The sequence below is a fragment of the Cyanistes caeruleus genome, chromosome Z (genome assembly GCF_971803275.1).
Source record: "Cyanistes caeruleus chromosome Z, bCyaCae1.hap1.1, whole genome shotgun sequence".
In the NCBI taxonomy this organism is placed as follows: Eukaryota; Metazoa; Chordata; class Aves; order Passeriformes; family Paridae; genus Cyanistes; species Cyanistes caeruleus.
Genome location: NC_141732.1, coordinates 69,365,794 through 69,386,680, shown reverse-complemented (window position 1 = coordinate 69,386,680; position 20,887 = coordinate 69,365,794). Strand labels below are relative to the sequence as shown.

General features: G+C 43.1%; 1 protein-coding gene and 1 long non-coding RNA gene across 3 annotated transcripts in view; one reads left to right on the top strand and one right to left on the bottom strand.

The window, feature by feature from the left end:
• WDR70 (WD repeat domain 70) overlaps positions 1-20,887 on the top strand; it is a 145,727-nt gene that overhangs the window by 5,002 nt on the left and 119,838 nt on the right. The window contains exons 1-4 of one of the 2 annotated variants that reach the window (XM_086867639.1): positions 12,969-13,325; positions 13,416-13,478; positions 13,596-13,679; positions 15,301-15,409. In XM_086867639.1, the coding sequence (XP_086723765.1) occupies positions 13,304-13,325; positions 13,416-13,478; positions 13,596-13,679; positions 15,301-15,409 (278 nt within the window). In that variant the 5' untranslated portion in view covers positions 12,969-13,303. Of the gene's footprint in view, positions 1-12,968; positions 13,326-13,415; positions 13,479-13,595; positions 13,680-15,300; positions 15,410-20,887 lie in introns of those variants that run through there. The other variant, XM_086867640.1, reaches the window with a different exon arrangement.
• Positions 12,335-13,135, bottom strand: LOC111940961 (uncharacterized). The gene is made up of 2 exons (XR_002869793.2): positions 13,053-13,135; positions 12,335-12,974 (listed from the first exon to the last, which is right to left on the bottom strand). It is a non-coding gene; the product is annotated as an uncharacterized LOC111940961 (long non-coding RNA).

Sequence of the window (20,887 nt, the reverse complement as noted above, 5' to 3'; positions counted from 1 at the left end):
AATCTGTAGCCAATGCAACAAAACTGTCTGGATAGGAGGAAGAAGACAATCCACCTTTTTAGCATATTACAAAGTCAACCCTTTGTGTTACAATAAAGCAAACTTAAAAACGTGTACCATAGGAGGAAAATTGTATTGGGAAGGTAAAAATTTAAAACATGAAGAAAAAGCCTCCTTTAGTAATGAACCAATAATTCTTGATTTGTTAAAAAGTGATGATGACCAAGTATGTTTACAATTTGATCAAGTGTTCTGCTTCTCCAGAGATGAGGAAGGGATGAACCCTGAAAGCAAAATAAAGCAACTAACCCTAGAATTAAAAAGGCAAGAAGTAGAAATTCGGAAAAGGAGACTAGAAAGAGAGAAACTTAACTCTCTTAGCGAGCACTATGAGCAATTAGAAAAACAATACAGTAACTGGGGACTACCAGCCCCCAATCAGAATCTTTTCTTAGACCTAATGCAAGAAATAGCCACAGAATTAGGTCTATCTAACTGTTGGATCTGTGGCGGTTTAAAATCGGCTGAAAGGTGGCCTTGGAAGGGAGAGGGACTCACCCCAGAGCAACTCCTAAAATGGGATGGCTCAAAAATGTCAAAAACGACACGAAGACCTGAGGGATGGGTGATAGACCAAAGGATAATTGGTACCATCTGCATTAGCAGAGAGGGAAAGGAATTCACAGACTTAGTAGGTTATACCCCGTGTATAAACACACTCACAGTGAATTGACGTTAAATCAAAAACGTGGCAACCTGAACCACCCGTGGGCTATTGGAGTCGCACCCAGGGAAATCACTGTGAATGGGTCGAAATAATTGAACTGTGTTGGTATAAAAACTCTGTGGCCAATCCCTTCCATGCACTAGAAGGCCTAAAAGAATATTGGGATGATCCGGCAAGAACAAACAAAGGTTGGGAAGCTCCCGACGGTATTTACTGGATATGTGGCAAGAAAGCATATAGTGAGCTACCCAAGAAATGGAAGGGCTCCTGCACACTCGGAATAATTAGGCCCTTTTTCTTTACTCTACCCAGAACAGAAAGTAAATTACTGGGAGCTCCCCTCTTTGAAACATTAAATAGACAAAAGAGGGAATTAAAATGGGAACTACCAATGGCAGGAGGCAGTCAGAAATGGAAAGAAGAAGAATGGCCTGCTGAGAGAATCATTAAGTACTATGGGCCTGCCACGTGGGCAAATGATGGCAGTTGGGGTTACCGGACTCCCATTTACCTTCTCAACAGGCTTATCAGGTTACAGGTGGTAGTAGAAGTGGTTTCCAATCACATCTCAGAGGCCCTAGAACTCCTAGCGAAGCAACATTCACAAATGAGAGATTTTGTGTACCAAAACAGATTAGCTCTCGATTATTTGCTAACCGAGGAAGGAGGAGTGTGCGGTAAATACAATGAATCCGAATGTTGCATGGAAATAGATGATTATGGAGAAATGATAAAAGGACTAGCTGCCGAAATAAAGAAAGTAGCACATGTACCAGTACAAAAATGGAATTGGATTCTGCAGGCTTCCTGGTGGGACCAAATATTTGGGCAGGGGGCTTGGTGGAAAAAGTTAGTATTCTTTATATCTTGTTCTATTGCCAGGATCATCTTCCTCCCATGTTTGATTCCTTGCTTCATCAGATTAATTCACTCTGTCGTGCAAGGAATGCAGATTGCCACCCTTCCAATTGACCCTGAAAAAGCACAAGGGAAACCCACTCCTTTTTCTAAACTAATGAAGTTAGAGGAGAAAAGAGAGAACAAGAAAGCAGTAGAAGCCTTAAGGAAATTTGAAAATAAAAACAACTCTTCTCAGGAATACTGTGAGAATTCACTCACAGACTGGGAAGAGGACGAATGTAGCTAAAACTCCACAGTTCTCCCTCATTTAGAAATAAATGGAATGACACGAATTTTTTATGTGATAAATTATTAGGCGGGGGACTGTGATAAATGTAACTTTGGAAAAAATTTGTGAAAGAAGGAATAAGTATACAACTATTTATAACAATGTAGACCACATAAAAATATAGTGTGGCCTAAAGATTCCTCCCCAGACCCAGCAGTAACTACCCATTCAGGTGGTAACGACCCTAGGCGACGCTTATCAGCCTGAGAGAAAGAGCAGAACACAGGCAATCAGGCTAGACAATGAGAGGAGCCCAGCCGAGATGCCCAACGGCTCCACATCGAATCTGGATACCCCACCCTAAGAGCCCAACCAAAGATACAATCAGGAGGCAGTCAGAACTTTTCACATGCGAAAGGACTCTGCCCAGTTGTCTATTGATTCAGTTTGACGGTTCCAGGAAATCCATTCAACCAAACCATCTAGACTCTTTGTGGAACAGTGACTGCTCGGAGTTTAGCTTCAGGACACAAAATCCCTATAAAAACCCTGGACGGTCTACCCTCCGTGTGGATTTGGGTAAATCTGTACCTCTGGGTATAGACCCCTGTCCACCCAGCGCTGCGCTGATTTATTTTATTGTGGTTTTTTTCTCCCGTTTGTGATTGAAATTGTTTTATAATAAATCGCTGTTTATATTAACCCTATTTTGCCATTGCATTTATAACACTCCTATAGCTAAAGCCATTGCCTTGCCATCGAATGCGAAATGACAAATTACCCCAGTAGCCAATGTACAAACTCTATCTATCAAGGAAGATGCGGATGTCCATGTTTTTGGGATAAAGCAAATAGGTCGTGATCGACCTCAACTCACCTGTGATTTAACACGTGATGACATGACAATTACAATTACAGGCATGCTAGACACAGGTGCAGATGTCACAGCGATCTCTCATGTCCTTTGGCCCAATGAATGGAGCATAGTAGTACCCTTGAACTCTCTTTCAGGAATTGGAGGAAGTACATTATGTATGCAAAGTGAATATGCAATTGTAGTTTCAGGGCCCGAAAAGAAGACTGCAGTCATTCGTCCATTTGTTGTACACAAACCCATTACAGTTTGGGGAAGAGACATTCTGTCACAATGGGGTACAAAAATAGAAGTGGATTTTTGATGTGGGTCTCTGCAGCACTCAACACCTTGAGATTGACTTGGAAAACAGACACACCCGTCTGGGTGGACCAGTGGCTCCTAACACAAAAGAAGTTGAGTGCTCTTAAAATATTAGTGAAAGAACAGTTGCAGAAAAATCACATCAAGCCAACAAAGAGTCCCTGGAACTCTCCAATTTTTGTCATTCACAAAAAAACATCCAATTAATGGAGATTACTTCATGATCTTAGGAAGATTAATGATGTCATTGAAGAGAAGGGACCACTCCAGCTTGGACTGCCCAATCTCTCAGTGATCCCAAGAGATTGGCCGCTTGTGATTATTGATCTAAAGGATTGCTTCTTTAATATTCCACTTCATCCAAAAGATGCTCCACAATTTGCATTCTCTGTCCCAAGTATCAACAAACAAGAGCCTTTGCAAAGATACCATTGGACAGTCCTTCCTCAAGGACTGAAAAATTCAACGATTTGCTAATGGCATGTAGCACGAGTGTTGTCTCTGGCCCAAAAGAAACACCCGCAGGCAATGATCATCCACTATATGGATGATCTGCTTATTACAGTGTCAACACACAAAGAGATGCAAGAAGCTTGTGACAGTGTGATTGCAGAAGTTCATAATGCAGGATTAGAAATTTTCACGTCGAAAATTCAACAAACTTCACCATGGAAATACCTGGGATGGTTGATTACAGAGTGTCCTAGTTTAGGGTAAATCAGGAAGGAAAACTCCAAATGGGGATCTCCACAGGGAAATGCCCCTCCCCACCAACGGGTCCGGGAAAAGGGAAAAAAAAAAAAAATAAAAAAAAATTCCGTGGAGAGAAGTGGAAAAAGCTGTTTATTTAACAGAAATTGAGTAATATTAAATAATAAAACCTCTTGCTGTTCGATGGGATGGTAAGTCTAGGAAGAAAAGTCTTTTTTCATGTGGTGCAGCTCGGCTCGCTCAGGTTCTTATCAGTCCCTCCAGCGCTGGAAAAGTGCCGAGGCCCAGGCCCCGGTGGGCCACAGGTGTGAGCTCCCGGGGTTTGGCTGGGTGTTCAGTCCAGAGCAGGCTTGCACAGATCCAAGAAAATTGGAAAAAAACGAAGGTCCAGGGAACTCCTCTGCCTCAGCTAGCTAAAACTAACTAAAAACCAGAGAGAAGCTCTGTCCCGCTGTCTGTCCATGCTGCAGACAACACAGTCCAGGAGCGGGGTGTGTGGGAGTGATGTTTTCCTTAACACACTGCGCACTTCTTCTTCCCCCTCTCTTGCTTTCAAAGACAGTCTTAAAGGTGCAGGACTTAATATATAACATAAACCGGACGATTTGGGATACCAGTATCATAAGGTCACCCCAGGACACAGAGTAAATGATTAAACCGCAAAAAATGAGGACACAGGTCCACAACCTGCAGGATTTGCAAAGACTCTTGGGAGATATCAATTGGATAAGGCCAGTTTCAGGAATCACTAATGATGAGCTCGCACCGCTTTTTGATTTACTAAGAGGAGAAAATAACATCAAATCTCCTAGAACTCTTACACCTGAGGCTCAAAGGGCACTTGGAAAAGTCATAGAAGCCCTTCAGCAAAGATAGGCCCATCGCTGTGTAATATCGCAACCATTTTTTCTTGCAGTGTTAAGAGAGAATATGCAATTGTATGGTCTCATGTTTCAATGGGATGAGTCAAAATAAGATTCATTATTAATAACTGAACGGATTTTTTTGCCTTACATGTCTCCGAAGACTATCTTCACAACACTAGAGATGTTAATGCAGATCATAATTAAGGCCAGAGCAAGGTTGTTAACAATGACAGGCAAGGATTTCGTCACCATTTATCTGCCTTTGAAGAGGGAGCATTTTGATTGGGCGATGCAAAAATCAGAGTCATTGCAAATTGCATTGTTAGACTATTTGGGAACCTGCTCAATTCACTACCCAAGGCATAAGTTATTACAATCAAAGTTAAGCCTCAAAGAGAAGCCAAAATTCAGTGAAGTGCCATTAGATGCAATAACACTGTTCACTGATGGTTCAGGAAAAACACATAAGTCAGTGATCACATGGCAAAACCCAAAACCCCAAACATGGGATTCGGATGTTCAAACAGTAAAGGGTTCCCCACAGATTGTAGAATTAGCAGCGGTGGTCAGACTATTTCAAAGGCTTCAAGAACCTTTTAATTTAACAACTGACTCAGCTTATGTAGCTAATATAGTCAGGAGAATCGAAGGGTCACTTTTAAAAAAAAGTTGACAACGATGATCTGTATCGTTATCTCCTGTGCATGCAACAGGCCACAGAGCATAGAAAAGACAAATACTTTATTTCACATATCAGAGCACACACTTCACTCCCAGGAAGGAAATGCAAATCCAGATAAATTAACAATGACTATTGCAAATACTTTGCCAGATATTTTTGAACAAGCAAAGCTAAGTCATGCATTTTTTCACCAAAATGTGCAAGCACTTGTGAGAATGTTTCGCATTTCTATAGATCAAGCAAAAGCAATTATAAGTGCTTGCCCCGATTGTCAGCCTGTGAAACCTCCTGTATCTACAGGCGCGGTCAATCCAAGAGGATTGCAAAGCTTGCAAATATGGCAAACAGATATTACAAAATATCCGCCTTTTGGGAAATTCAAGAATATTCATGTGTCAGTAGACACTTTTTCAGGTGCAATGTTTGCCTCTCTGCACACAGGGGAAACCCCAAAACATGCATGTGTTGTGGTTTTAAACCAATAACTAAGAAAATTACTTATTTCTTGCTGTGAGATATGGATTAGAACAAGAGCAAAACAGGCATAAAACTTAAAAGGGGAAAAAAAAGAAAGTTTATTGACAAACTACAATAATAAGAACACCAGAATAAACTTCCAGAAAAACCTTTTCATCCCCTATCTACTTGCTATTCCCTTGTTCACATGACAACAGAGACAAAAACTTTGGAACTTTGATGGTTAAAACAGTCCCAATTCTTGCTACAGTCTTTTCACCAGTCTTTGTAGAGAAACAGAAGTTTTTTCCTGTTAATGTATGGAGTTTCTCACAAAAAAACTATTTTTGTTATAGTTTTCCATTGCTCTAATGTTAGCTGCCCAGAGCTGCTATTATTAGAGCCCACTCCTCCCATTTTCACATCACTCTGAAGTGTGTATGGGCCATGAGTCTAGGGGTGGCATTTTTAAGGATAAGTTACTCAAAGGCAAAAAAAGTCTTCTTCATCTGTTTCTGTGAGCTTCACTAGAAAACAGTTTTCTCATTGCCTCTCAAGGCTTCAAATCTCCCAGCACTTCACTATACCATAATTACTCTACTTTTTACTCAGACTTACACTTTGAACACTTTATTCCTCCCTAGATACTGTATCATGAATTAAAGGAATTCTTTTCATTGTCCATCTCCATAGTTTTAACAGAAAGATATTTCAGCTTAATTAAAGCATCTTCTTAATTCTCTACCTTTCCTGAAGCTTCTTTTCTTTCTTGTCACTGGTAGTTTATAAAGTCTCTTTCCATGTTGATCACTCTCTTTCTCTCTTTCTGGATAAAAAGATTAATCTGCAAGTCTCATCTGGGTAATGAAAGAGTTAAAATCTTGCCCAGGCTTCTGTAGATGGTTCTGTGATCTCTGCCGAACAGGAGCTGGAGCCGTCTGCGATGGAAGGTTCTTCATAGCTGCTCTGGAGCGTGTGGCTGTCTCTGCTTGCTGCAAGTCCAGGGCCTCTCTCTTTCTCCACTGGGCAGTTTCTAGTGAATTTAGTTACAGCAAAACCTGCAGCCGAGCCAGAGATTGGCTCGGCCCGGCCCGGGGAAAACCTTCCCCAGGCCCCCCCCATCTCCAGGCCTGGAGACGGGGCAGGCCCGGCCCCATCCCCGCCCGGCCGCATGGCCTGGGCAGGGACGGGAGGCCTGGAGCTCCGCCACCCTCCACAGCCAGGAAACAAAGAGAACCCAGAGAGCTCTGCTTTTACACTTTAAGGTAGGGTTCACAAGTTGATCCCACTTTTCAATGGCCTAAACTGCTGTCAATTCCCAGCAATGACCGATAATTGGTCAGGAGAAAATACTCCAGGCAGTTCCCAGCAACTCCAACTTCCTTAAAGGTAAAGTAACTCCATGACACATGCCAGCATTTCTTGCAAGCATTTGCATCATTAGGCATACCTCAAGAAATAAAAACAGATAATGGACCTGCCTATATAGCACAAAGGCTTGCCTCATTTTTAATGAAATGGGGTGTTCGTCACACCTTTGGCATTCCTCATTCTCCTGCAGATCAAGCCATTATAGAGAGAACATATCATACTTTAAAATCCCTTTTGGATAAACAAAAAAGAGGGGAGGCAGAGGCCATTCCTCAAATGCGTTTGAACAAAACTTTATATGTTTTGAATTTCCTAAACAATTCCTTTGCAGAGCCCGCTCCGCCAATCATTAGACACTTTTCCAATAGCACTCAGGCAAAGTTAAAAGAAAAGATTGAGGGTCCATTATGATTAATAACTTTGGGCAAAGGGTATGCTTGTGTGTCTACAGGTTCGGGGCCGAAGTGGCTTCCAGCAAAGAACGTGAAACCTTATCGGCTGCAGAAACAAGTGGGCAACTCTAAGAGTAGAGAAGTGAGCACACAAACGTGAACTGCATCAAGACTGCAGTTAACAGAGATCCGCCTTTATTCCACATGCAAAAGCAGTGAACTTTGGGTTTCGTAGAAACGTGTTTTTCATAGAAAAAATTGTGTCAAAATTCAGAATCTTGCACAAGAGATAAAGCTGTTAAATATGAAACAAGGGACTACCCTTGTGTCTTACTATTTTACTGATTGCTTTAAGTGATGCGATGTTTCCCGTAAGCCAACCAAAAGAAAATGTTTGTGTGACCCTAGCCAATGCATCAGGCCTAGACACCATCTGCTTGACTCACTCAAGTCCAGAAAAGCCATTCTCGACTTGTCAGTAGGTGAATGGCCAATTCCAAAAAACATTCCTTTAAAACTTTCACAGTCCATTCTAAACCCTGCTGACAGGTGGAGTTTCTGGACCAAATATCTTCCTGAGGCACGTTATGAACTGCAAGAATTAGATATCCTTGGTTCAATGAGAATGGAATTTTGTATAATATTCAATTTTTCTATATCAAAACAATGCAAAAGTAAAATGACAGACATCACTCCAAATCATGCTCTGTACAAGGAGGCGACATCTTGGTATAACTTTACATCAGTTTTAGTTACACCACCTAATCATATTCCATTGCAATTACCAAAAGGGGATTTCCTCATTTGTGGAGATAGAGTTTGGCCTGCCATTACATCAAACGTTAGTGGAGGTCCAAGCAGTACTGGAAGACTCTCTTTGTTGACACCCAATATAAAAATGATAAAGGAGCAAAATCACAGAGAGAAGAGGTTTCTTGATCAATATATATCCAATTGTAACTATGAGTTTTATTTATGGAATTTTGGATGAAGATTTGCAGCAGCTCTCCTTTCACCTCAAGTAGCTTCAGCAGAAGCCTTTAAGCAATTGGATAGATTAGGCTGCTGTTGTAGTGCATCTAAAAATCTTGGTATCTCCCAAGGGTAAAGCTCACCTCTGGTTTGTGTAATGTTAGTTCCTACCTGAGAACCTTCTTTCCCTTCCCCCTTCCCATTGGCTGTGACCTCCCTGCATCCCCTAATCACCCCTGCCCCCTGGTATAAGAGATAAGACCCAGAGCATTTCGCTCTCTCTTGTGTCCCGGATGGACGACAGACAATAAACCCGGGATTATTCCAGCAAGTTTGAGCCTCCTGTGTCTAGATACTTTGAGTCCGTGTTGTATCCACTCCAGGACCCCCTCCGCTGCCTGTGCCCTGAGAGGAGCAGGGCTCTCACCACGGGGGTGGGACAGAGGGGTCCCATGGGGAGAAGGATAGCAACAGGCTGCTGGTTAAGTAAGCGATCTCGTTCTCTATCTCTTGCTTTGAGTGAATTGTTAACTGATGTTCATAGCGTGAGACGCGCTACTCTGCAAAACAGAGCAGCAGTTGATTTTCTTTTGCTAGCGCAAGGACATGGGTGTGAAGAATTTGAAGGAATGTCCTGCATGAATCTCTCAGATCATTCAGAGTCAATTCATAAAAGCATTCAACAATTGAAAGAGGGAATAGCTAAACTTAAAGCTGAGGAAGTGTCATGGTTAAATGGTTTATTTAGATGGTTAAATTCTACACCATTGCAAAAAAAGCTTGCAAGAATAGGTATATTTATATTGATTGTTATTGTAATTCTGCTGTTTGTGCCTTGTTTACTTCAATTTATTCAGCAAATGATAACAAAAGCTGCTAAAGAAGTGCTCTTAGTTCAAACAGAAGGGGGAGATGTTTGGGTCAGAGATGCAAGATATATACCTTTATTTGTAATGCCTAACTCTGACACCCAAGAAAGCACTGAGTTTCACATAGCACCATGGAGACAACGGTTAGAGTTCAGTAGAAAAGACTGAAAATGTGTGTGAATTAGAAAGTTTCTTGAGTCACTGGGTGAATGGGTTGAAGTTTAGAGTTTAAGGTAGTTTAGAGAGCAAAAGACAAGATGGAGGATTTAGGGTGTTGTGTCTTGTCCTTCTTCTTTCTTCTTCATGTTCTTCTCCTAGGGTCTTTTGGGTAGTAGTAAGTGATTGGGTAAAAAATGCCGCAGTGCAGCACACAGGTGTTGGGTCATTGGGCCACTAAGAAAAATAATTAAGTTGGCATCTGTTAATGGACATATAAAAGACCTTGAAGAGGATCTTTGTTAGCCATTTTACGCCTTTTCTATCTTAGTGCACATAGCTCCTTGTACCTTGTAATGCTGATAAGAAAAAAAAAAACAACTGAGACCGAACAAGAGAAAACTACCTCCCTCTTGTCAATCTTCAGTTCAAAAGGAAAAAGAACCTAATCCAAAAGTCCCTAACGAGACATTGTTGTAACCTGTGATGGTTTTAATAGCTTCATTGTCAATGACTTCTTCCCATGTTCCCCTCTAGCTCCCCCAGAGTTTGTATGCCCCTGAATTGTATCCTCCTCTATGCTGTCCATCATTGTAAACCTGCCCTTTGTGTCAGCACCTTCCCTAACTGTTGATATATTTTATATATTAGTAAAGGCCTGTATGCACAAACCAGCCTTTGAAATAAGTCATGATATTAAGGGCTAAAATCCTTGAAACTTACCTGCAGAAGACAGAGTAAAGCAAAACAATATCCTTGTGTGTAGGGGAAAATATGTAAACTTGTGTGTACTAGCCAATAGTAACTTGCTCTCCCCACAGGCCCTGTAGAACCCTATAAAAGATGTGCTAGAGATAGAAATAAACAGCGTTCACAATTACTTCTGTGAAGACTGGTGAAAAGCTCAGGGGTCCTTCAACACCTAACTATCGTTGTAAACCTGTCCCTTGTTCTGGACCCTTCCCTGTCAATCCCCAGTTGAGCCAATCCCTGATTGTACCTCCGTTTTGGAAATCCCCTGTTCCTTGAGGCCCCGCCACACTGGCCCATGTGACCTGTCCTATCCTTCCCCTTATCCCCATTGGTTCCTGAATTGTAATTCCTGCCTCTCATTCCTCCCCCTTGGGCTACCCATTGGTTGATTGTTTGTACCCACCACCCTGAAACCTCTTGGTACAAAAACCCATGCACAGAGGTGCTATGGGCTCTTTCATCCTTAGACCCTTCCAAAAGGGGGCCCTTCCATCCCTCGTCCTTAAATAAATCCCCATTGGGAATCTCATATCTAGAGTCTTCCTCTTCCCCATTCCCTCTACCCTGATACTGAGCAAGTGGCTGCACTTGGCTCTAAAGGTTTGGCTTTGAGGATGATCATCATCCTAGGTTATTCCCCTCTCTTGGTACGCTGCTGGAGTGAACAGAACAGCTAACTGTGATTCTCACTGAGCTAACTGTGCCATGTCAACTCTTTGAGATTGTCAGGAAAATTAATCCACAAACACCAGAGGTTTATGTCCAAAAAGGAGACAGAGGAGTCCTTTTACTTTATTTGAATAAAGGGAGAGGCCATGGGGCATTCCCCTGGGGTCTCTCAAATTTTTGGAGGGCACAGCCTCTTTTTTATCCTAATTTCCTGGCCGCATGTCCCCTTCTCTCTTTCCCCATAGACTGAGGTGCTTGACGGACTTCCTGGAATGTCTAATACCTAAGATTTCTCCCTAATGTGTAACTCCTCTCTTAACTCTTGTGGAATGATTGGTGTTTCATTAGTGTCCCTTTCATCTTTCAGCAGAACCTATCCCATTGTTTCTGTTATCTCTCAGTGATAATTTCATCTTATTAGCAGACCCACAGCTTTTTTGTGAAGACAAACCTGTCATTCCTCTCAAGATAAAGAGAGTATAATAGGGAAAGCAAAAGCCACATACAAAAGCAAAGCAAAACAAGGAATTAAGTCACAACTTCCCATGGGCAGGGAGTTTTCAGTGGTCTCTAGCAGTGCAGGATCCCATCACGCATAATGGTTACTTGGGAAGACAAACACCATCGCTCCAAATGTTCCCCCTATTTATATACTGAGCATAATGGCCTGAAGTATCTTTTTGGCCAGCTTGAGTCACCTATCCTGGCTGTCTCCTCCCAACCTCCTGTGCACCCCCAACTTCCCTGCCAATGTAGCAGCTTGAGAAGGAAAAAAGCCCTTGGCTCTCTACAGCACTGCTCAGCAATAACAGAAATATCTCTATCATCACTGTTGAGAGGAATAACAGCTTTGTCTTCACAAACAAGCTGTGGATCTGCTGATAAGATGAAACTATCACTGAGAGATAACAGAAACAATGAGATGAATTTCATTGAAGGATGAAAGAGGTACTGAGGAAGCACCACGAATTCCACAAAAGTTAAGAATTAAGAAGGGATTATGCATTTGGGGGGGGTGTCTCAAGTATTAGGAGTTCTGGGAAGTCTGTACCTGTCAAGTACCTCAGCCTATGGGCAAAGAGAGAAGGGGACAAGTGGCCAGGAAATTAGGGTAAAAAGGAAGCTGTGCCCTCCAAAAATTTGAGAGACCCCAGGGGAATGCCCCATGGCCTCTCCCTTTATTCAAATAAAGTAAAAGGACTTCTCTGTCTCCTTTTTGGACATAAACCTTTGGTATTTATGGATTAATTTTCCTGACACTGTGTTCAGCACAAATCCATAACAAAGCCTTGTACTACCTACTGTGAAGATTAACTGTACCCCAGCTGAAAACAACATAATGGCAAATGAGGAAGTTCTCTATCTTCTGAAGATTAAGAAGCTAGTGCCTAGACACCAGCAGGGTTCCCCAGGACTCAGTTTTATTGACAGTGCTCTTTAATGTTCTTAAAAATGATCTGGTTGCAGGAAGTAAGTCCAATTATACTAAACCAGGGGGAGCTGTTGACCCCCTTGATGGTAGAGGAGCCCGACATAGATCTGGACACAGTTGATCAATGACTAATCATCTAAAATCTAGCTAGTGCCAGATTGTTCACCCAGGACAGGGCAATTGTGGTCGCACAGAGAAATTGGGGGATGAGAGGCTGGATTGCAGCCCCATAAACAGCAATATAAGTTTCTGGGTTAATAGCTAGTTGAATAGAAGTCAAGAGTGTGCCAAAAGTGACAGCCAAAGGGGCTGACTATGTTGTGGAGTCAGGCACAGCACTGCTGGCCAGTCGAAGGAGGTGACTGTCCCATTCTACACTGCGCTGTGGGGTTGCACACCCCACGTCAAGTCCTATGTCCAGTTTAGGCACCTTAATTTAAGAAGGACATCAGACTGCTAAGAGTGTGTCAGGAGTAGGGAGGCCAAGACGATGAAAAGTATCGGGGTCACTTGGCTTGTTCATCTTGGGGAAGGCGCAGGGGGAGCCTGAGGCTGAGGACACCTTCCTCATCGGGGGCACCGGTCGGGGACGTGCTGATCTCCCCTGGTGACCTGCGGTAGGACAGGAGGAGACGGAATGAAGCTCTGCCAAGGGAAATTCAGGAAATTTCGGGTGAGGAAAAGGCTCACCCGCTGAGAGGTGGTCGGTCCCTGGAAGAGGATTCAGAAGAAGGTAATTTGTCATGGCACCAAGCCTGGCAGAGCTCGAGGAGGGTCTGCACAACACGCCCGGACAGGTGTTTTAGTTTAAAGTGGTGCTGTGCGAAAGATGAGCTGCGACCCCGTGACGCAGCTGCGTTCCTTCGCTGGGACGGAAGCTCGGCTGTCGCCGCCCGGCCACTTCCTGCTGGCGCCTGTTGTGGATCCGGGGCACGCATAGCATGGAGCCGGCGGTCGAAGGAGGTGGGCGACAGGGACGCCGCGGCTGAGGCGGACCCTGTTCACCCGCGGCTCTCGCTCACCCCCGTGGTTTCTTCTCCCCTCTCGTTGCAGACGCAGAGATGCTGGGGCCGCCCGACCCGGAACTGGCAGCCACCATGGGCTTCTCCGGCTTCGGTGCGTGGCGATGCGGCCGGGGGTGCGGGAACTGGCTGGCGGAGCGAGGGGTGAAGCCGTGGGGCCTGTCAGCCCCAGGTGGGCTCGTGTTCCAGTCTCCGTTTGCTTCTTTTCCAGGGAAGAAAGCTCGGACTTTCGACCTCGAAGCTATGTTTGAGCAAACGAGAAGAACTGCAGTAGAGAGGAGCAGGAAAGTCTTGGGTAAGACGTGCGAGCTTAGTCGGCTCTTGCATTTTAAAACATGTTTTGATTTCCTTCCTCATGGAGATACTTAAAATATTTCGGACTGGCGGTGTAGTGAAAAAAACAGAAATGCAATTTTTTTCGAGGAGGAGGGCAGTCCTGAACAGCTTGGGCCTCGAAGAACTGTTATTAATTTGCTGATGTTGTCTGAGGGTGTTAGAGCAGTGTGCATGTGCAGAGCTCCTGTTGTGAGGAGTAACTTGCATCTGCAAGGAAAAACACACAAACTCTTTTCTTTCTTCATTTACTTAGCTGTGTATTTCTTGTGGAAGAGAAATTGGTACAGACAGCTTTAATCTAGAGACAGCAGAGTAGCAAAGAAAATACGTGTGTCTCAGACCAAGGAGCAGGTTGTATAGCAGTCCACAAATGTGTCACTGCCTGCTGCTGTGCTGGGAGGGGGCACTTTTTGAGGGCGCTGTTTCGAGAGTGGGAGATGGAGAAAATGGTATCATTTGCTGCCTGTCATCAAGTGAACATCAGTTCAAACAAGGTCTCTGAGAACAGTCATTCATGTTCTACAAATCCCTTTGCCAACCAGTTGTACATGCTTTCTCTTTCCCCTTGGCCAGTTTGTGGAGAATGCATGCCTTTTGTTTTATTGTGAGGCTATTTTTTGTATTGCTCTGATTCTATACAGAACAGATCAGACCTCTTTGGAAGGCTCATTGACTTTTTGGACTTTAAGCCACTATGAAAGTCAAATATACAACAAATTGCAAAATTCATTTCAGGGTTTTGTTTTTTGTTTTTTTTTTGTTTTGTTTTGTTTTGTTTTTTTTTGGGTGTGTGTTGGCTGAATTTAAACACAGAAATGTATGTCCATTATGTCCATGTTGGAAACTTTTTTATGCTTGTTCAGGTTGAGCTGTCTTTCCTTACGAGGAATTGTTTATTTACATAGTATTTTGGTTTAGTAGGGAAATTCGGTAAGTGACTGCAAAAATGCATTGTTTTTAAGTCAAGATATCTTGGCCTGCATCTTGAGTATGTCCCCTCCTTGCCTCGCAGCAGACCACACAATGTTTCTTACTTAATGTGAGATATGAGCTTTTGTTTGCTTTGATTTAACTGTAGCATTCCATAAGGATTCTTTTTCAGTTACAGAAGTAAAAATGAACTAATAATGTAAGCAACACTTTGTGTTTATTGTCCATGTTTAAAATCCACCTATTTACACATCTATATACTTCAAGTGCACTAATTTATTTCCCTTTGATATGAAAACATCAACATTTCTCTAAAGTGATCATAATGTTTTAGTATAATGTTGGAAACAACTGAAGTATCAGCACCCTTATATAATTAACTTATATTTGATAACATGTATGAATGAACAACTGGGAGGTATTTATGTTATCCTTTTGATGTTTGTTGAATGATCATTGCAGTAGCAATGAAAACTTAATATATATGAAAAAGTATTTTCAGTTAAATCCTTCATTTGCTGTTATCTTTTCAAGTATTTAATTTCGGTCTGAAAATGAAAAAAAACTGTCTTACTGTCCTCAGCAAGGCAGTAATTTTAGTATTTTTAAAAGGCTTGATTATTTACTGTTTCTGTGCTCTCCCTACTCAGAGGCCCGTGAAAAAGAACACCAGACTGAAAAGGAGTTTAGAATTCCATGCACTGATTCATCAGTTTCAGCATCCAGTGCAAGAGGACCTGGGTCCACATTATCTGAAAGGTACTTAGATGTGGTGGGAGATTCCATGTAGCAGCTTTTTTATCTGAAGAGGATGTTTGCTTGTTTTGGTAACATGAGTGTCTCAGTTTTGGAAGACAGGGAGGGCAGGAGCCGGCCTTTGGAATGAAAATGTAGACCCCCTCCCTCTGAATTATTATAATTTTGAAATCAAGGGCTCTCAGGCTGAGATCTGGAGATAGGAACAACAGTTCTTTACTAGAATGTGTAACAAGGCAAACAAACAACAACGCTGCTCTTGGCCACACCGGAGCTCCGGGCTAGCTCTACGGTGCCACTCCGGCACGGGCAGTCACCAGGAGTGGGGAACTGCAGGGGAAAGGCGATCCCACTGCAGAACCTTCAGAGCACCGAATCCTGCCGGGCTCTGCCAGATCAGGTGTCATGGGTGGTGGCAAAAGGATTATGGAGGAGACTCACTCAGCTGTACTTCCCAGGAACAGGTTTATTCGGGAGAGGGGATGAGCACAAGGGTCTGGGCTGGGAGAATTCAGGACCGAAGAGAGCCCTGAGCACTGGATTTTATCTCAGGGGTGGGCACAGTCCAGGGTCCAATGGGAGCTCACGGAGGGAGGGGTAAGGGGAGGAGGTTACAATGTCAGGGATCAATGGGGATACAAAGAAGGCGGGAATACAACATAACAATCAATAACTTATCGAGGAAGGGATGATATACATGGAAGGAGCTGGAAGGAGAGGTGGGGTTTACAGTGATGGATGAGGAGATGGGGCAGGGTAAAGGTGATGGATGGAGAACATTCAGGAAAACTGGGAGGGGTTTGTATAACAGACAACTGGGGCTAAAGCAATACAATCAACAGGGGAAAAAAGGAACATACCAACAAGTTTTTAACAAATTTTTAACAGAATTAAATAAACGAACTACAACAAATAACTACAGTGTTAGCAAGAAAACAGAACCAGGGACCCTGTGACAGCTTTCTCAGCTGAGATGGGAAGGGATGGAGGAGAGGCTTTGTTTCACAAACCCCCTCGGGCAGTCAGTCCCGGTGCTCCTGCAGGGCTCTGAGGAACAGTCGGCTGGAACAGCAGGGATGAGCAGAGATCCCAGGCCGGTGGCTGAGGTGGATCAGCAGAGGGATGAGCAGAGATCCCGGGGCGGTGGCTGAGGTGGATCAGCAGAGGGATGAGCAGAGATCCCGGGGCAGTGGCTGAGGTGGATCAGCAGAGGGATGAGCAGAGATCCCGGGGCAGTGGCTGAGGTGGATCAGCAGAGGGATGAGCAGAGGTCCCAGGCTGGTGGCTGAGGTGGATCAGCAGAGGGATGAGCAGAGATCCCGGGGCAGTGGCTGAGGTGGATCAGCAGAGGGATGAGCAGACATCCCAGGCCGGTGGCTGAGGTGGATCAGCAGAGGGATGAGCAGAGATCCTGGGGCAGTGGCTGAGGTGGATCAGCAGAGGGATGAGCAGAGATCCCAGGCTGGTGGATGAGGTGGATCAGCAGAGGGATGAGCAGAGATCCCGGGGCGGTGGCTGAGGTGGATCAGCAGAGGGATGAGCAGAGATCCCAGGCTGGTGGCTGAGGTGGATCAGCAGAGGGATGAGCAGAGATCCCGGGGCGGTGGCTGAGGTGGATCAGCAGAGGGATGAGCTGAGATCCCGGGCTGGTGGCTGAGGTGGATCAGCAGAGGGATGAGCAGAGATCCCGGGGCGGTGGCTGAGGTGGATCAGCAGAGGGATGAGCAGAGATCCCGGGGCGGTGGCTGAGGTGGATCAGCAGAGGGATGAGCAGAGATCCCGGGGCGGTGGCTGAGGTGGATCAGCAGAGGGATGAGCAGAGATCCCGGGGCGGTGGCTGAGGTGGATCAGCAGAGGGATGAGCTGAGATCCCGGGGCAGTGGCTGAGGTGGATCAGCAGAGGGATGAGCAGAGGTCCTGGGCTGGTGGCTGAGGTGGATCAGCAGAGGGATGAGCAGAGGTCCCAGGGCAGTGGCTGAGGTGGATCAGCAGCTCCGTGGTGCTGCCTGGCAGTGCCACACGTCCCGGCAGGACGGGGAGTGCGAGGCCACCAACGAAGAGGGGAGAAGGAGAAGCAGCAGCTCTGTCTGGGTGATGGCGAATTCCCCTCTCCCCACAGCAACAGCTCCAGCAGAGCGTCCTTCTCCGAAGCTGAAGAAGCTGCCGAACTGTCCCCTCCCTCCTTTTTTCCTGCCCCCTTCCCCCCGGCCCAGCCGAACTCTTTGTGTTTCTCAAGTACCCACCAGGTACCCGCAGTCAGGTCCCCCCTCCCCCTGGAACTAACAGGTAAAAATTCCACAGGTGAGGCAGAACTGAAAGAAGGACACCTGACCCCTAACAATGATTTTCATTTAGCTTGTGTGAATATGTTTTGTTATCTTAAGTATTTCAGTGGAAATACTGATTTTTAAACTTTTTTAAAAAAAAACTTTCTTAAAGATATGTCAATATTTGCAAATATTGACATAATGTATATTTAATAGACAGTTTTGCTGCTTCCTCCTTGATCCTATTCTATATACTTTTTTAAAAATAAGAGCTATGTTCATGTGTTTTTTGAAAATATTGGGGCAAATACAATGACAACATGTGATGACTTTATTAGCAGCCCACCTGTAGACACAATGTTCTTGTTCATGCCTGATGAAAAAGAAGGCAAAGTAGGTACCTCTGTGTGTGGATTTTATGGAGTAATGGTGAGGTAGAGAAAGCTTTCCTTTTTTCTTCAGTCTGAAGTTTACTCTTAAACTTTTGCCTGTTACTGACAAACAATATATGCTATAGTTTTTACAGTTTAAATTACAAAATTCTGGGAAATCAAAAGTAGCTGAAGGCAGTGGGGACCACACAACTCAATTGTGTGGCAGGTCTGGCAGACATGAGTGTGCTGTACATTTTTAGGTTCCTGTATCTATGGAAGTTTAACAACCCATATAAGACTCTAGTAGACCTATATATATGCATATTATGGGCTGATAGGGCCTATATGTGGTTGGCTATTATAGACAAACTTTTAGAGTTTCTGATTGAAGAGATTTTTATTAGAAAATTTTGATTTTGCCTGTTGGTCTTTGGAAAACCTGGATGCTCTCACTGAAAACACTTGACTGCACAGTATATTATGCACCTTTTGTATCCTATATTACGTCTTGTGGTCAAGGAAAAGCACTCCGTGCTTCCATTTGCTTCTGATGATCTCATATACCCATTTGGTGACATAATGAAGGGTGACAAGAATTTAAATGTAGCACGACCGTGTATTGTAAATGGGTAACTCCAATTTAAACAGCTGATAAGGTGGAGAGTAGGCAATACAGAGGCTTTCCATAATTATCTCATTCTTCTAATAGACTTGACAAGAGGGACCCCCAGGGACTTATTATAAAGGAAGATACAAATACCTATCAGTATGCTGAGTTGTTGGTAGGCTCTGATAACTCATCAGAGTTCTGCTCATAGTAAATTTTCCTTATTTTTTGTTTTTTTACTAGGCATTAAGAAGGAAGGGCTTAACATGAAAAGCTCTTCTGGAAGTTTTATGTTTCCACATAAAAAAGGATATGTAGCTTAGTTCTTTAAAGAAGAAAGATATGATGTTGTTACTCAGTCTTAATTCTGAAAACAATCCTGCAACTGACAATTTTAGTCTGAAATACAGGGTTTTCTAGCTCTTTTTATAATAAAGATTTTTGTTACTATAAATTGATATAACATATGTAGCATCTTTTATCCTCTGATAATGGCAACACTTTACTGAATTTAATTTTTTTTAAATTATCTGATATTTTAAAAATTATCAGAGTAGCCCTTATACTGATTTTTCAGTTGTTAAAAAGTCACTTCAAAATGATGTGAAATACAGCTAATGATTATTTTATGATTATTTATTCCTGAACTATTTTGTTGTAGAGAAATATTTATAGTAGTTATAGTACTTAATTTATGCATAATAATTACACCTTATGAAATGAAGGAATCTGTTAGTATATGAGAAGGAAAAACCTGAGAAAATTGGGTGATGTGCATAGAATGAACACATGGGGGTGATATGCCCACGTACTTGCACAACTCTTGGAATGTTTTTTATTATTACTCTTCTCAGTGTGCCATCTGTACTCTATTACAGTTGGTTTTTTTTTTTTTTTTCCTCTTACAGCTTGTCTCACTGAGGAGATAATGAGGGAAAGCAAAAAAAAAATTCCTTACAGTTTCCTGAATCCTGGGAAAGGGCTGGCAAAATGTTTCTTTCTTTACAGCCCCTGGTAGAGTAAGATTGTAAGAGTAGAAGTAGAAGGGAAACACCACTTGCTTTGCCCTTTCTGTTGGTGCCACTCCCAGCTGCTGTCAAAAAAGTAGATGGGCTTTTGGTCTGGCTGCATTGGTGTGTTCTTATGTTTGACTCTATCCCAGTCAGCACAGAGGATACCTGTAGCTGTTGCTGGAGTACTTGGCTGTCCCTGCTGTGCTTGAAGCGTGGTGAAAAATTGCACTGCAGCTCAACGCATATCGCATGCAGAATGGTTGTGCTGCCCCTCAGAATACTGAAATGTTTGATTTGATCAATTTCCTTCTCAGGAAATGAGAGAATGAGAAAGGTAATTAGGAAGAAAGGTAGGTACTCTTCTTGGGTGTCTGTGTAAAGATCTGAAAATTTGAGACTCAATGGAATTCAGACTGGAATGGCCTCCTTGAATCATTATGTTGTATACATCTTTCTCACTGGCACAATGTGTACTTGGTTCCATTCCAACACTAAGTGGTTTGGCTTTTGGGGAAAAGATGTGTGGCTTGCTAGTGTAGGAATGAATATCAGCTTTCAAAATGCAGCTTTTTTGTGTATAGTATTATAAAGTCAGTTTTGAGGATAGCTTACTTGAAGAACCCAATTTGTGCCTCACATGCTGGAAAACCTTCTCTTTGGTAAAAGGGTATTGATTGCCCAATTGTTGTAGAGTAAGAGAAGCTCTTTTTATTTGAGTTAGCTTTGTTTGGTAATCATATTCTGACCTAGGTCTTTAAATTAGACAAGGTGTGAGGCAAACCCTGCTCTTCACTGTAGCATCTGAGGACCTCAGTCATGTTGGTTTTAGTTTATTCTCTTTTCTTCCTGAAACACAGTTCCAATTACTTATCCAACAGATGTTTTTTTCTGTGCAGCTTAGCACCTGCTTGTACAGCTGGTTCTGGAGGCAAAGCAGGGTAGCATTCTCTGTAACAATTACATAGGTCAGAACCAATTTTCTTAGTATTTTATTATTTTCCTGAACTTCGGTGTTTTTTATTATAGTTTTAAAGTGATAACCTAAACTTCAAAAAAACTCAAACGAAACAATACCTCTGTAGTTTTACAAAGAAACAGGAAAAGACGACTATGTTTTTCAGCCTTCTCACTTAAAAATTTTGAAAATAAAAGCTCCCAAACAAAGTCTTGAAAGTTGAGCTGCTCTCTCTGAATAGACCTGCCCTTTCAAGTGGTGTGGC